General features: G+C 38.5%; 1 protein-coding gene across 4 annotated transcripts in view; it reads left to right on the plus strand.

Moving 5' to 3' along the window:
• The window catches only part of lrrk2 (leucine-rich repeat kinase 2), a 41,819-nt gene that overhangs the window by 11,786 nt on the left and 14,657 nt on the right, over positions 1–15,376 (plus strand). For 3 of the 4 annotated variants that reach the window (XM_032524268.1, XM_032524267.1, XM_032524270.1), the window contains exons 12-30: positions 360–489; positions 754–878; positions 1,607–1,734; positions 2,615–2,759; positions 3,517–3,656; positions 4,786–4,911; positions 5,341–5,511; positions 6,865–7,129; positions 7,324–7,514; positions 8,533–8,646; positions 8,867–8,939; positions 9,262–9,458; positions 9,547–9,797; positions 10,707–10,855; positions 11,614–11,707; positions 11,868–12,054; positions 12,403–12,584; positions 13,118–13,341; positions 14,020–14,147. In XM_032524268.1, coding sequence (XP_032380159.1) covers positions 360–489; positions 754–878; positions 1,607–1,734; positions 2,615–2,759; positions 3,517–3,656; positions 4,786–4,911; positions 5,341–5,511; positions 6,865–7,129; positions 7,324–7,514; positions 8,533–8,646; positions 8,867–8,939; positions 9,262–9,458; positions 9,547–9,797; positions 10,707–10,855; positions 11,614–11,707; positions 11,868–12,054; positions 12,403–12,584; positions 13,118–13,341; positions 14,020–14,147 — 3,020 coding nt within the window. Of the gene's footprint in view, positions 1–359; positions 490–753; positions 879–1,606; positions 1,735–2,614; positions 2,760–3,516; positions 3,657–4,785; positions 4,912–5,340; positions 5,512–6,864; positions 7,130–7,323; positions 7,515–8,530; positions 8,647–8,866; positions 8,940–9,261; positions 9,459–9,546; positions 9,798–10,706; positions 10,856–11,613; positions 11,708–11,867; positions 12,055–12,402; positions 12,585–13,117; positions 13,342–14,019; positions 14,148–15,376 lie in introns of all 4 variants that reach the window. The other variant, XM_032524269.1, reaches the window with a different exon arrangement.

Here is a 15,376-nt window from a genome sequence, read left to right on the forward strand (position 1 = left end):
CAGAGATCTGAGGACCAGGTAACCATAGTGCTCAGAAATCCACCGGACACAAAGAAAGCAGAAGGTAATGGGACATCGTAAAACGGACATCTCTTTGTAACGACAAAGAGATACATCCGGCGGAATTTCCAACAGAATGAGAGCAATCCCAGAAGTGGAATGTTGTGGCTATAGACTACCTGTTTGCTTATAAACTCGACATATCAACTTAAGAGGTGATGATATGCCTCCCAAGTTGTCATAAAAACAAACAGACATTTTTTATTGCAGGTGTAACATCCAACAATTATATAAAAAAATATATATGAAAAATGTTTTCTTGGCTCGTACAGCGAAGGTCTGCTCTGCTCCGTTTGCAGGTAAAATGCGCTCGCTGCTGCTGTCCAGTGGCCTCCACGTCAACCTAGTGGAGATGATGAAGAGACATTCAACCTCAGCTGAAGTTTCAGTCAGCGCCTGTAAACTGCTCAGCCTGCTCTTCCAGGGAAGGTGGGCACAAACAGTTTCCCTTCCATGATGTCCTCCTTGGTTTTAAAAAGAGTTAGTATAAATAACAAAAAAACAAGTGTGCATGAGAAAAAAACAGATGCACTGAGTAAAGAGGTTGTTTGTCAAAGATCATCCACACTTTCTGTACCTTATTGTAGGACTTTTGTTATCTGACTTATTAAAATATTAAGTCATGAACATCAAGCAACAATATCTTTCTCAAAATGTTATGATAGACATATTTGATTTACTGTACATCTGTAGGACCGCCAGTCTAGATGAGTTGAACATGGCCATGAGTCAGATCCTCAGCAGCATGAAGGTCCACAACTTCCAGCCAGAGGTCCAGCTGGAGGCTCTGCAGGCCAGCCTGGTCTTCCTCTGCCCGGGTAATATAAGTGCACTTTCTGTCATGTTCATGCCCGGCCCATGGGTGACCTGCCTGCCAATCATATGATGGTTATAGGCTGATCTTTTCGGTTAGATTTTTGTTGTTGTTGTTGTTGCTCTGATAAACCCGTTGTACACAACCTGTCCAGCACCAAACACCAGACAGTTCAGTTAGCGACTAGCTGGTGAAGAAAGCGGAACATCTAACAGATTAAGAAATTAGATTAAGATATTGTTTACTAGGTAAAATGAGTGAAGAATGGACTTGGATTTGTCAGGTGGACAGAAGCAAAAGTCCAGATTTTTGCCAAAGTTGCTCCTCAGTAATCTGTAATGACATTATATGCTAGATCTGTGTCTTTCAATTTGCTGTGGAAATAAACTGCAGCTGTAATAATAGGCATTGAATGACATGAAATTTAGGCAGTTGAATTGAACGGGGAACAGCTCTAAATACAGTTGTGCATGTTTAGGGGATGTGATAGTTCCAGCTACTTTTCAGGAAGGGTAACGAGTACACGTTTCCATTTACAGTATTAATATTCTGCGAATCCAACTGGAACAAAGCTGGGTCAGTGGAGCAGCTTGATTAGTTAATGGTGTGCTCTTCCTTCGCTCCAAGTACTGCATTTGTAACACTTCTTATTAGATTAGTGATTGACAACAGAGCAGATGTGTGTTTCCCTCTTCGTCTTCACTTGTTTCCTTGGTGTGTTTGTATTCCTAGAAAGGAGTTTAAGGGAGCACGGCGTCTCTGTCGCAGATCCTGACATGGCCGACGTGTCACTGAAGGTGCTGAAAAACCAGTGTGTGGTGGAAGGAGCTCACACCCTCTACCTGGAGGTTCTCAACAGGGTATGAACCCACTGACCAAAACATGACCCATTTTCTTACAGCCTTTCCACACCTTTTGTCCTTGTGGGCTTTTTAAAGATATGGATGGAAATAATACAATAAAATAGCTCAGATATCACAGAAACCAAGAAGAATACATGAAGGCAGAGCTTGAAAAATGCCCTCATGGGATTTTGTTTTGCACAGAAAGAGAAACAGGGAACAATTACTCAGCCAGTTCATACAGTATAGTTCTCATTCATTACACACTGAATTCAAAAACAGTTCATCCATTCATTGTAGAAATTATATAGTAGGTGGTTTTGTAACCAGAACTTTGAAAGGGTGTAATTACATTAACAAAAATAATTGAAGAATGAAGGAAAGGGTAGAAACAAGAAAAAAAGGCATCACATGTCATTGGGGATGTCCAACCCCCATTATAAACAATGTTATGTACAACTTTTAACTGCCTTTTGTGCCATATAAAGACTTGAAGTCTGAAATGTACATTTATGCAATTCCTTCTTTGATAATTCCTTTTTTATTTATTTCTATCTTATCTTTTATGTCGGATGTAAAAAAGGAAAGAGGTTTTGAATCAACTTTAAGGTCATGCATTACACTTATAGGTGTTTTTAATATTTTATCCACCCCATTTATAGCAATGAGATTGTGGCAAAATGTTGATATTAATTGAAGATGTTGAAGCATTTGTTTGTGAACTGAATTTCGTTTACCATTTTGTTTTTTTTAATTAAAAAAATTTGCCATCCACAAACCCAAAGTACTATAACATTGTCAATTATATTTTTTTACAATTCTATGCGTAATTCAGCTGCAGACACAGTATTAATATAGCCACCAGCATGATGTCCAGTGTGTTTGTGTCTGTGTGCAGTTCATCAGCAGCTCGACCATACAGACGTGCGGTTTGAAGGTGCTGTCTGCTCTGGCTGACTGCTCTGGTGCAGTGGACCTGCTCTGCCAGCAGGGGGCGATAGACACAGTGCTGCACACACTACAGATGTTCCCACAGGAACGAGGTACAGTAAACAATTGTCAGTAATAGCCTGAATTAACCCAAATTAGATTATTGTTTTAATATTAAATTGGACAGGAAAAATCTGCTATGTGTCTTAAACCAGATTAACAACAGGATGGCATAGTATTGGCTCTACAGTAGGGCTGGACAATTAATCAAAAATGTATCGACATAGAAATTCTGACGATGTAATTTTCATAAAACTAAAATGTGACATTTTCATTTCAAGCAACGTGTGCTTTCATTTCAATTTCATACTTTGTAAAAAAAAAAATAGCCATAATAGTTCCCGCTTTGTGTGTTTCCCTCAATTATTTTAAAATCACAAAAATAAGCACTTTTGAATTAGAAAAAAATATCTCACCTTCAATATTTGAGTCTATTTACAGTACACCCCTTGCCAATGAACTATGATGCCAAAATATTTTTAATTATTTATTGTTATCGAGGTCAAATGTGCAATTAATTGATTTTGATTTTAGGTCATATTGTGCAGCCCTACTCTGCAGTGAAAGTCTGGGCACCTATGGCTAATAAATAATTTCAGTTACAGAATATTATGCCCTCTTGAGTTTAGGTTCATAAAAGCAGATTTGGAAGTACTCTAGTTGTAGTGAATGTGGTGAAATCTGTTTCTTTGACTAAAGGTGTGCTATAACCTGAATGTGCTGTTGTTGAATAGTGGAATTAAAAGACATTTTAAATATTATTTCCATATTAAAGATCAGGCTTTCACGAACTTTCCCAACTTCTTCCAGAGATACACTACTGGGGTCTCACCCTGCTCAACTACCTCGTAACCAAGAAGAAGCTGTCGAGGATGATCGTACCTGTTCTGGCCTCCGTTGTGGTCGCCTCACTCATCCAGTACAGGGAAGAGTCTGAGATGCTCCTGAAGGTAACCTTTGAAACACAATTCATGTTAAATTATTTAGTTGTAATCCTTTGTCATTAAGTGCTAACCCTCAAATCTGTAATTCTGTAAGTCAATTTTGACCCGGTTTCAAAGTTGCTACATCAGAAATATGGTTTTCTTTTAAGCAAATTGCCCCCGAAATAACTGGATAGTTCCATACAATGCTCTTCACAGGTAAAACCAATGATCAGTTCACTACTTTCATTGAATTTTGGGTGTTTCATAGCATTCGAAAAAACAATGAAATGGTTTCTAATCAGTATCCTAACCAAGCTTTGACAGACTGTGAACATCCACTTAATCATAACTATTTGTCAAAAATAATTCAAAACTTCAGCTTTTTTTAAACTCAAAAATAAAGTATAATTTCGTATAAATGCAATTTATTGACTATGAATTATAAATTATTGTAAAATTTGTGGTAAAAACTTTACCACAATGGTAACTTAAATGTTAGTGGTGAATCCGGTGGTAGTGAAAAAAAGCACCAAAAAAAAGTGACAGAAACCTCAAAAATGTAAAAGAAACCTTGGAGAAAAACAAGCTTCTAAAAAAAGAGTTAACCCGGGAGGACAACACGTTGCATGGTCACAGGAAGACAACACAAGGGTTAACAGCTTGTCAAGAAATGGCAGTTAGATGGGCAACACAACTCTCCACTGAAACTCACTAAATATATTTTGGAGTCGAGAATAAAACACAAAATATGTCAAAATGTAATGTAAAATGTAAAACTTGAGAACTTTACAATTTGTAAAATCTTTTTATCAGAATTAGGAACCACAATAACATCTGTTTCCATATTTGTAGATATTTTCACACTACTTTATACATTTACAGTTGTAGTCCAACAGGCAGCTTTCTTATGATGTTAAATGTAGACGTAGATGTAATTGATTGCTAGTGGTCTGGATAAAGAGACCCAGTCACAGTAGTGTAGACTTGGGATAGAGACTGTTGTATGCTGTACATATTGTAAAGCCCTTTGACGCAAATTTGTATTTTGGGCTATATTCTTTGAGTAAAATCAACTTGGCTTCTCTTGACTGGTACTGATTATAGTTCAGTGATTGCAAACTTATGATCTGTCCGTGTTTTTTGTGTCTCGCAGTGTTTTCAGGTGGCTCTAAGGATGCTGGACGCTTGTTCAGGAGCAGCTGCTGAACTGCAGAGAGAAGACTTTGACAGGCAGATCTTCAAACACCTCAGAGAGACTTCTGACCAGAACAACAATGCTGTGAGTTAGACGGTTAGACACAACTAACCCACCATTTCCTCGTCTTTTTCAGTTTCTCTTTCTGTATCTTTCTCTTCTCACCACAGATTCTTTTCACACAGCTTGTTTCAAACAAATATTTTTAAAAAGCTTTTCATTTTTGATAAGTATTTGTCTCTTAACTGCTACTTTCCAAAAGAACCAGGGCAGTTTTTTGTCCCAGATTCTTGACTTTTTCATTCTGATCATAAAATGCATAAATTTCTTTCTTTCTTTTATATCTACGTACATGTAAATATCAAGAGTTTTAGACTGGGTCACATACTATGTATTAATAGGCAGTTATGTTGACCCGCAGGCTGTACTGTACACACACAGGCCCATACAGTACAAAACTGAATTGTACTGTAATTTGTAATTCTCTCTTCTCTCATTCTGTGTGCTGTCAAGCTGCGTAAATCGGTGTGCCTGGCTCTGTCTAAGATGTGGTGCGACTCACAGCTACACTACAACATGCTGGAAAAAGCCTGCGAGGACGGAGACACGACATTGGCTGAGTGTCTGATCGAGCTGGGCGCAGACATCAATGGGAAAACCAAAACAGAATCTCTCATCTACCAGGTCAGAGGTCACAATACCCCACATGCCAGGGTTAGGGGAAAGTTTAGTCTTGCATTGCCAGACATTCTTCCACAGTGCTACGGAGGAGGGGGTCTGGCTAGTCCACACAGCATTCCAGGATGGGAGAAAAACGTGCTCTGGTTTATTGACATTTCTTTAAACCAATCACAATCGTCTATGGAAAAATCTATGGACTGCCATAGAATTTGGTTATACAAAAAAACCCTAGATGTTTAGGATGAAATGTAATAATAGTTGACTGGACAACGTTTTGTTTTGTCCATAGCTTGCGATTGTTAGCATGCTAACACTCTAAACAAACAAACCTGCTAAACACCAGCGTGTTAGCATTGTTATGTGAGCATGTTAGCATGCTGACGTTAGCATTTAGCTCAAACACTTCTTGTGTAAGCTACAAAACTGGAAAAAGATATACTTATTTGATGATAATGCTGAAACTATTAAAAGAACCATCAGTCCGTGCATCAACAGAATATGATTGTTTGTTGTTGTGAATGTTATATTCTCTTATCTGTATTGGTATCATAAATTGTCAGAATGTTGCCTTCCTGAAGATTTATCTGCGTGAACCTGCCTTGAACCAATCCTCTATTCCTCTGGTGCCCCTTTCTTATCTATCTACTGTTACGTCATCAATGGGAATGGAACGGTTCTTAGAAAATGTACATATTCTTGTGTGTCTCTTAAATCTTAAGAACATTGTGAACTCAATGTTCACTGAATAAATACAATAAAAAAATACAATTAAATGGGACGAGATAAAATAAAATGTGTGCAGAGTGTATTGCACATAACAAATTACAGTGTATCAATTTTAAACGCATATAACCTGAAGTTCTATTCAAGATATCTACTGCAGCTACTCTGCTTTCAGCAGCTTAATGCCTTAGGGAAGATGAATAGGATGGGAACGACAAAACAATTGTGATCAGATTATTTCATAACATTTGTCATTCAATAAGTAGAAGTACTTCATATTTACTGGTTCCAGCTTTTCCATGGGGTGGGGGGGATTTGCTGCTTTTCTGAATTTCATTTGATTGAAAATTGAAAAATATCTTTTTTTCGGTTGATGGGGCAAAGTAGGCAATTCAAATTTTTGAAAATATGAAAACATTAACTAAAGAACTCCTAACTTGTAATTGACTTTTGTTTGGGTTTTTGTTGTTTTAGATATTTTATAGACTAATAGATAAACCTGGGAGCAATGTTGTCTGTGCCAATAACTTTTTTCAAACTGTACCAAAATTCAGTTTCAATACTTAGCCCTACTAATAGATAGAATAATTATGAGTTTATTCTTAATCATTAACTCTGTGCTTTCCTTTTCAGGTGTGTGAGAGAGGCGGCCCTCTGGAGCTGGTGGAGCTCCTGCTCAGCCGAGGTGCCCACGAGCAGCACCTCCGCAGGGCTCTGGCTGTGAGCGTGAAGCGGGGCGAAGGACCTACAGTCATTCAGCTGCTGGGCCGTCTGGGTCTGGACCTCAACAACAGCGCCCTCTGCCTCGGGGGCTTCAGGCTGGGCCGCCTGGACGCCGCCTGGCTTAGCCCGCTGCTGACGGAAAGAGGCAGAACATACAGTCTCCGTTACAAGAACAGTGAGGAGGAGTTGATGCTATTCTCTCTTTTATATTTTTGTGAATTCAGGTTTTGGACAAAACAAGTCATCTGAAGGCAACATTTCTGACATTTTCTCGAACAAGCAGTGGATCAGTTATTTGAAAAAAAGGATGGAATAGATATTTAGTTGCAGCCCTGTCTTAATGTACATGTACTGTGTTTTGTCTTTAAGGTAAAGGTATGAGTTTGGCGAGGTATATTCAGTCTCTCCAGAGGTCCAAGAGTCTCGGTGGTCCTCCTAGATCTCTGGGCGGCGACCCGTGTCTCACATCTGGCTACATTTCTGACGAAAGCGACGACTCCAGCTTCAGCTTTGTCTCCATGGAAGACAGTTTATTTGACGATTTGGAGAGTGACGGTAAAGTTCATAGATATCAGACTTTTATGGCACACGGAGCACAATTATGAGGAGTTAAAATTAGTTGAAAAAGTAACGGTTATAAATATATTAATGAAAATGATTCAATGTTATGTTTGATTCCAACACAGGCAGCAAGTGTCTTCAGACTTGAAGTGGAACTTAATTACATTTATACGCTTGAATAACAGAAATACTTAGATGTAATTCTACTAAAACGGAACTGAGGAGAAATAATCTGTCAAACTTTAGACTGTAGTTCTATTGTTCTCCAGCAGTTGATAAATGAATATCTCTGCACTGTAACTTTGTTTTCTCAGAAACACCACTGAAGATTATACTCAGTAATAGCCTGTGTTTTTCCACTTCAGTAATTAACACGTCATCCCTCTGAATTGTTTTTCACAGTCTGTTGCGCGTTAAAGAAGCCACATTGATTAGTTGTAGATGTTTTTGAGCTGATGAGTGATTAGTCTCAGTGTATTACTGAGTGTAGTGATGCTTCATTAGTAACATATTCATCTGGAGCGTGACCACTTACTTCATAAGCTCAGATTCTGAAAATACAGCCTTCCTCCTGCAGCTCTCCCCTTCCCTGTTCCAAGCTACTCCCTTCATGCACTAACTAGTACTATAGTCATTCATATTAAACATCCCAATCGTGATTGTAATCCCGATGCCCTTATATAGCAGCACTTCTGTGAGAATCATCCTCCTGTTTTCTTTGCAAACTTGTGTACGCACGTAAAACATTTTCGTGTGAGCACATGAAACTAAGCTTTAGAATAATTTGGGCTTTGATCAGCAACAATTTTCATATCGCAAATGATAATCAGTCCCCTGAAAATGAAATTACACGGGAACGGTAACAAATATTGTTCTTACAAACCTGAACCTCCAACTGAGAGGACAAATACTGTTCTGTGGCAGTGAAAGGCATATGAGCTAGTCTGGTTTGAATTGGTTTCTAAAATCAAATTGTTGTGTACCTTTTGATGATAACGTGTGCCTGTCCTTGTAGAGAGTGATTCCCTGCCTGGTGTACTGTCTCCAAAGCCACATAATAATTCAACAGAAGAGTTGAGAGACGGGTCTTTCAGAAGGAAGCAGGGACGCCGCAGACATGCCAGTGCAGAGGTACCGGGAAACATCTTCCTTTACATCTTATGTTTAGGACAGTGGTCAGAATATTTTTTTCATTGGAGTGCGTTCAAATTTACATCATAAAGGATAGAATTTAAATTACTTTTAAGTGAAATATCTTTGCAGTCTCTCTCTTACTAACAGAACTCTAAATCTTACCCAAATGTATACCTCACTGTTAGTTTTTCTCTCTGGGGTTTTTCTTCTTTTGCAGAGTGGTCCAACTGAGAAGGAACACAGCGAGCATGTACACAGGAGATACGGAAGGACTGGCTCAAGTCAAAAAGGTTTTGCCATCAGATTCAACTTCGATTGATTTTAAAAAGCGTTTTTCTTTAAATAATAGATTATTTGATATAGCACCTTTTTACAGACAGAAAAATAAACAAGGCTTAGTTTAACAGGATACTCACTCTGCCTACTAACAGATAAAAAATGGAGGTAAAGTAAGGTGTAAATTTCAAAACGTGTTATTTTGCCATCCATAATTCTTCCAGTTTAATTTGTATAATGCAAGTAATTTCAGTTTTTCTAAAAGGGTTTTTCAGAGCAGCTTTTTTTTGCAGTCTTTCCATCAATGTCAAGTTCAATGATTTGTCGCCCCCTCAGTGTTTGGATTTGCTGAGAGCTCTGTTGCTCTGCCCAAAGAGAAGGAAAGGATCCGCCTTCTGGACCTGTCGGGGAACGAATTGGACTCCCTGTCCTGTCTGATGGATGATGGCTTCGTCCAGCAGCAGCTGGGGCATCTCCTCCGTCTGGACCTGAGCCACAACAGACTGCTGGAGTTTCCCTCAGCTCTTTGCCAGGTGGCACCCAAGCTCACCTGAATCGCTAGACCGAATCAAATCCTAAAAGGAAAATGTACACTGAAACTTTTTGTTTTTTGTTTGACAGAGTTTGAAGAGTCTGACTCGGTTGGACCTGCAGGGCAACCAGCTCCAGTCGCTGCCAGTGGAGCTGTTGTCTCTGCTCTCACTGAGCATGCTGAACGTCTCACGTAACTGTGTGGGTCCCCTACTGACCTTTGACCCTGCTGTCACCTGCCGATCACTGCGGCAGCTCAATCTTTCTTTCAACAAAATCACCACGTTCCCTCACGAGCTGGGCCGTGCCATGAGTCAACTGGAGGAGCTGTTCATGGAAGGGTAGGCTGCTGGTTTGAATTCTCAGATGAGCAGGAAATTGAAGAGTTCATCACGGCTGAATGACTCTAAAATGTAGTGTTGTAGTGTTTTTATCTTACTATTTGAGCACTTACAGTATGTAGTTAAGAAGTCAGTTGTGTTGGTTGCAATGAAAATGACGGACACATAATAAGATTTTCTTTGGACTTTTGCATTTCAGATAGAAGGAAATGTGGACATTTTGAAATTATAAAATTGGATGGATTTCACATGTTATTGCATAGCAGAACACTGGGCATGTTTCCATTGATTATGGGGAATTTCCAGAGATGGGCCAACACATTGATGGCCTATATAATGACTTCTATTGTGTATTAAGTTGTGGCTTCTGATATGAACTTCTATATCAGTACAGAGATGTAAAAAGATTGATGTATGTTGTAAATCTAAATCATAGTAAACATTATTTAATTTCCTAATTTCATTTCTAATTTTCTTTATGTACCAGATTTCTCAGATACTTTCTGAGATAATTTTTCTTTTGGCATTTTTTATTATGACATCCAACAATGGTCCTGGATGGACCATTTGGCTACATGGTTAGCATTTTTTGTTTTCAAGTAAGTGCAGTAGTAGTTCATATAAAATAGTAATAATGCACAGTGTAAAGGAATTCTTCAAAAGAGAAATGTCCTAAACCAGCACATAAGACTAGGCCCTGACTTTCCACCAAATTTGATTGCCGTTTAGCACCTCATTCCCCTCCCCACAGTCATACTCATTATTTTTTATGTGCTGAATAACCTAGGACAAATCCTCAAAGCAAAAACATAACCATACTATTTTATGACAGCATCATGCATCCATGTGTCTAATCGCAGAATGGTGAAGCAACAGTTTTTTTTCCTTCTATTTTCCTTCTCTTTTCAGCAACAGTATAACTGAGCTTTGTGTGCCTCTGATTCTGCCCGAGATCAAGCTGCTCGATGTGAGCAAGAACAGCGTGGAGAATATTTCTCCAGACTTCCTGACTGCCTGCCCCAAACTAGAAACTTTCAGTGCCTCCATGAACAAAATCTGTGAGTACAATTAACTGATCATTAGAGACAAGAATCTGCAATTGCGATTGCCTTCTTTGTCTGCCTGCTATGTACTCTGGATTACACTCAAGCACCACGTAACTAAGGTTCCATGGACAGACCAAACGCCCAGTTAGAGAATATTTAAGCAAAACGGAATAATTTATCATTTATCATTTATACTGTTTTATTGATGAAATTACAATTTACACTGCGTTTACGCTCTGAATTACTGTTCCCTCCAAAACAAATTAGAATCAGACTGTTGGCGTAGCTGTAAGAACATTTTATATTTTAAAAGAAATTCATTTAATAACAACACCCCTATCAGGTCAGTTCAGATGATATTTAAAAACTGAATAAAGAGGATTTCTTTCTCGAAAATGCAATAAGCAATTGTTCTATGTTCATATTTTGTGACGTGGAGACACAAAATATGAATGTAATGCTTATTGCATTTTTATTAGACTAATGGACTAAATGTTTTGGGACTTCTTAGGTAGGATAAGGGTAGTTATGGTTTTTCTTTTCTTTTTGTGAAGGTTGTAAATGTTATTGTATGATAAATGCTTACTTTTTTATTCAAACAATATGATTGTATCTATAATGTGTATTATTTGCTAGTTACACAAGCTTTAAATAACTCACCAGGGTATCCCGTTTCACATAATTGCATTATGACTTATGAGTGTACTTGTCTTTTAACTTTTTTGAATAAATTGAACTTGAACCTGAAACATCTCTCTTGTCCTCGCCAGGTTCCCTGTCATATCTCCCATCCAGGATCACCACACTGAAACTAGCAAACAACAGCTTTACTTGTGTTCCTGAGGCGATCCTTAATCTCCCAAAGTAAATCAGATACTGAGATGGTTTTTCCATTTCCGTATTGCTTTTACAGCGTTTCATGGACAATTACTTACTCTCAAAGCTTGATTTTACCTTTTCATAATACAGATTCCATGCATCCCTCTTCTTATGGTGCAAACATTTTTAATTTCTGCGTGTACAGCTTGCGGTCAGTGGACATGAGAACCAACAGCATCGCTGATCTGCCTGGCCCGGGACTCTGGGAGTCCAGCAACCTCAGAGAGCTGATGTTCAGTCACAACTGTATCAAAGTTCTGGATCTGAGTGGGCCGACCTACAAATGGACCAGACTGGAGAAACTCCACCTGAGTGACAACAAGCTCACAGAGGTAAAGTTTACATGATTTTCTTTAGCTATCATGAGTCCTTATTTCCGGTGGCAGTACCTCAGTCGGTAGAGGGTCGGCAACCGGAATGTGGACTGGTAGCTGCCCAGGAGTCACAACCCAGTCACTCTGACATCTCTACATGTGCACGTATAAGAACTGAGCATGTGTGTGTAATGTGTAATGTAAAAAAATGTGTAATTTCTCCACTGGGGAACACGTATAAATTATTATTATTAAATATACAAACTAAAAAAGTTATTACCATTTCTAATGAGTATCAAACTAATGAATGCTGTGAAAGTGCAGTATAACCTTGGTGTAAATAATGGTTGTACCTTTTCTGTTCAGATCCCTCCACAGATCGGCCTGTTGGAAGATCTGACCTCCTTGGATGTGAGTCGTAACACCAACCTGCGGTCCTTCCCTGATGAGATGGGGAAACTGGGCAGACTGTGGGACCTGCCGCTGGACGGCCTTCGCCTCCAGCTGGACCTCAAACTCATTGGCACCAAGACCAAGGACATAGTCAGGTCAGGGGCTTTACAAACCGGAGGGCTTTTATTGTTAAGATATTAATATTAAATGCTATTTAATATCACTTCTTTAGATGTTAATCTCAAATCCCATCTGTGCTAATTTCACTACAGGTTAAAATCACTGCGTCTTGAATATACAGTATAGAAGAAGAAATAAAATCAAATAAATCTTATAATAAAACAGGGCTGTGCAATTAATAAAAATTGTAACTTGCGATTACAATTTCGGCTCCTAATGACACAAAAACAGAGTTATCAAGAAAAACGGTTATTTTGCATATTACTATACTCTTATTTTGTCTCATGTTCTGAGTGAGAAAATTTTTTCGAAATGGTAAAAGTATTTTACAGTTCTCACTGTTGATTTGTTTAACTTTTTAACTGTTTTTAATTTCCTTTCCTAAATTCAATGTGTCATTTTGTTGAATATTCGTGATTTCAATATTGACCAAAATAATCGTGATTATGATTTATTCCATAATTGAGCAGCCCTATAATAAATGCCTTTCCTCCACCCTCTCTCCCAGGTTCCTGCAGCAGCGGCTGAAGAAGGCAGTGCCGTACTACCGGATGAAGCTCATCGTGGTGGGGAATGCTGGCAGCGGGAAGACCACCCTGATCCAGCAGCTGATGAAGCTGAAGCGCTCCCAGTTGAACTCGAAGCAGGATGCAGTTGGCATCGACGTGCGGGACTGGACCATCAGGGAGCGGGACAAGAAGAAAATGGTGCTGAACGTCTGGGACTTCTCAGGTGGGCTCTCATGTAGTCTTGATTCATTTATCATTTCCATGTCTAACTGTTGGCCTCATGTCTTGACTGCGGCAGCTGCCACAGCCCAAAAAAAGATACCAGATGAGCCATTTTCCTCAATTTATCCAATCTCTGCACAGTTTCCTCATTTAAACAATATAACAATATAAGGTAAGTTATAACGTTTTAACATGAAAATGTTTCAAATGTTTTTATTTTTATTGTTATAACAAGAAAAGTTACCGTGATAAGTTTGAATGTTATAATAACATGAAACGCATCTTGTAATAACATGAAACACAATTGTTTTAATGTTAAAAATGTCATTATTATTACATGATACCAAACCATTTCTCTTTTTCTAGCATTGCAGCAATATACTGTTCTACTTAACCAAAGAGATTATAATGGAGATGTTTTAAGTAATCTGAAAAGCTGTATGAACTGTGTCTAAAGTAATTGAATTTGGTTCCTGAAGTTAGCTCAAAAGCATTCAACAATAGGTAGTTATTCTTAGTAGTCGATATATGTATATTTATAAACACTTGATTTATATGTCTTATGTCATGCATGTGCCACTGATTACAATAGATTTTACTCACATTTTATAGCGTGGTATGTTGGGTTTTCATTCAGCTGGTGTGATTTAGTTTTCCTCCTTACTTTTTTACCACACAGGTGGAGAGGAGTTCAGTGGTTCCCACCCTCACTTCCTGACTTCCAGAGCTCTCTACCTGGTGGTGTACAACATCAGCAAAGGAGCCAGTCAGGTGGACGCACTCAAGCCATGGCTCTTCAACATCAAAGTGAGTCAAGGACTTTTTTTTTAACCCTGTTGAGCAATTTATAAAACATCACAAACAAGGGACTAAATGCCTCAGCAATATCACGTTTCTGTTTGTAGAAGCTAAGCTTTGATTATTTCTTAAGCCATTGTTTTACCATATTTTGTAAGTAAAAGATAATTGTAACAAGGATCAAAAATTTGATATGGGAAAGATCATACATTTTCTTTTGTTTGTTCTGTGTACTTTTAAGTCAGCTGCCACTTAGCATGTGTTTGGTATTTGTGAACAAGCCTTTTTACTATTAACATACTGTACATTAAACCAGTGGTTCTCAACCTGGTGGTCGAGACCCCCAAGGGTTGTGAGATGGGGGAAATGTTTTTTACATTACTATGTGAGTTTAGTACATTTAATGTGTTATAGTCAAAGCTTCATTTATACATCAGAAGGTCTTGGAACACTGTAAGGCGGGTCAGGGGGACAGAAAAAGTCACAAACGCAGTAAGAATCCTCAGAGCCTGGAGCACATTGGACAAGGCTACGTGATAGCTGCTAAAATTAAACTAAACCTCATTAAAGCAAAGCATTTGTTTACATTTATGAATCAGAGCATTCACAAAACTGCCTCAAAATCAGCCAGGGGAGGCGTGTAGAAACGGCTGTTTACACATGTTTGCAGCTCTCTTTCTCGTTGCGGGGAGTGGGGGTGTCGCAAACACCTACCTCATTATTTGGGGGGGGGCACGACTCATAAAAGTTGAGAAACACTGCATCAAGCTAAGTACTAGAGTAGTATTTACCTTTAAAAAAAATTGCATCTCATAATGAAAAACAGTGTCACATTATTGGCCTACTTATTTCACTTGTATTAAAAGTTCCATATTGCAAAATGTGATATTTCAATGTCTTTTTTATTATAAAGCAGGTGGAGGTGTTATATAAATACTGTGAAAGTATCAAAGTACTAAATCCACAAAAAAATGCTGTATTCAGTAACTATGCCTTTAAAGGAGCCGTCAGGACAACAACTAAACTACATAAAGGTAGAAAGTGCAGCTAAAGTGCTGTTACAGTTATTCCCCGGCTGCAATGAGAGTACAGATGCGGAATACCCGGGAATGCTGACCAATCAGCGCAGACTGAGCTTAAAGAGACAGGCACTAGAATGAACAGATGTATTGACCTCAAAATTAACATAATATAGGACCTTTACAAAATTATTTTTAACTTTTTAAACTTAAAAAAAA

Source organism: Etheostoma spectabile, chromosome 8 (genome assembly GCF_008692095.1).
Source record: "Etheostoma spectabile isolate EspeVRDwgs_2016 chromosome 8, UIUC_Espe_1.0, whole genome shotgun sequence".
In the NCBI taxonomy this organism is placed as follows: Eukaryota; Metazoa; Chordata; class Actinopteri; order Perciformes; family Percidae; genus Etheostoma; species Etheostoma spectabile.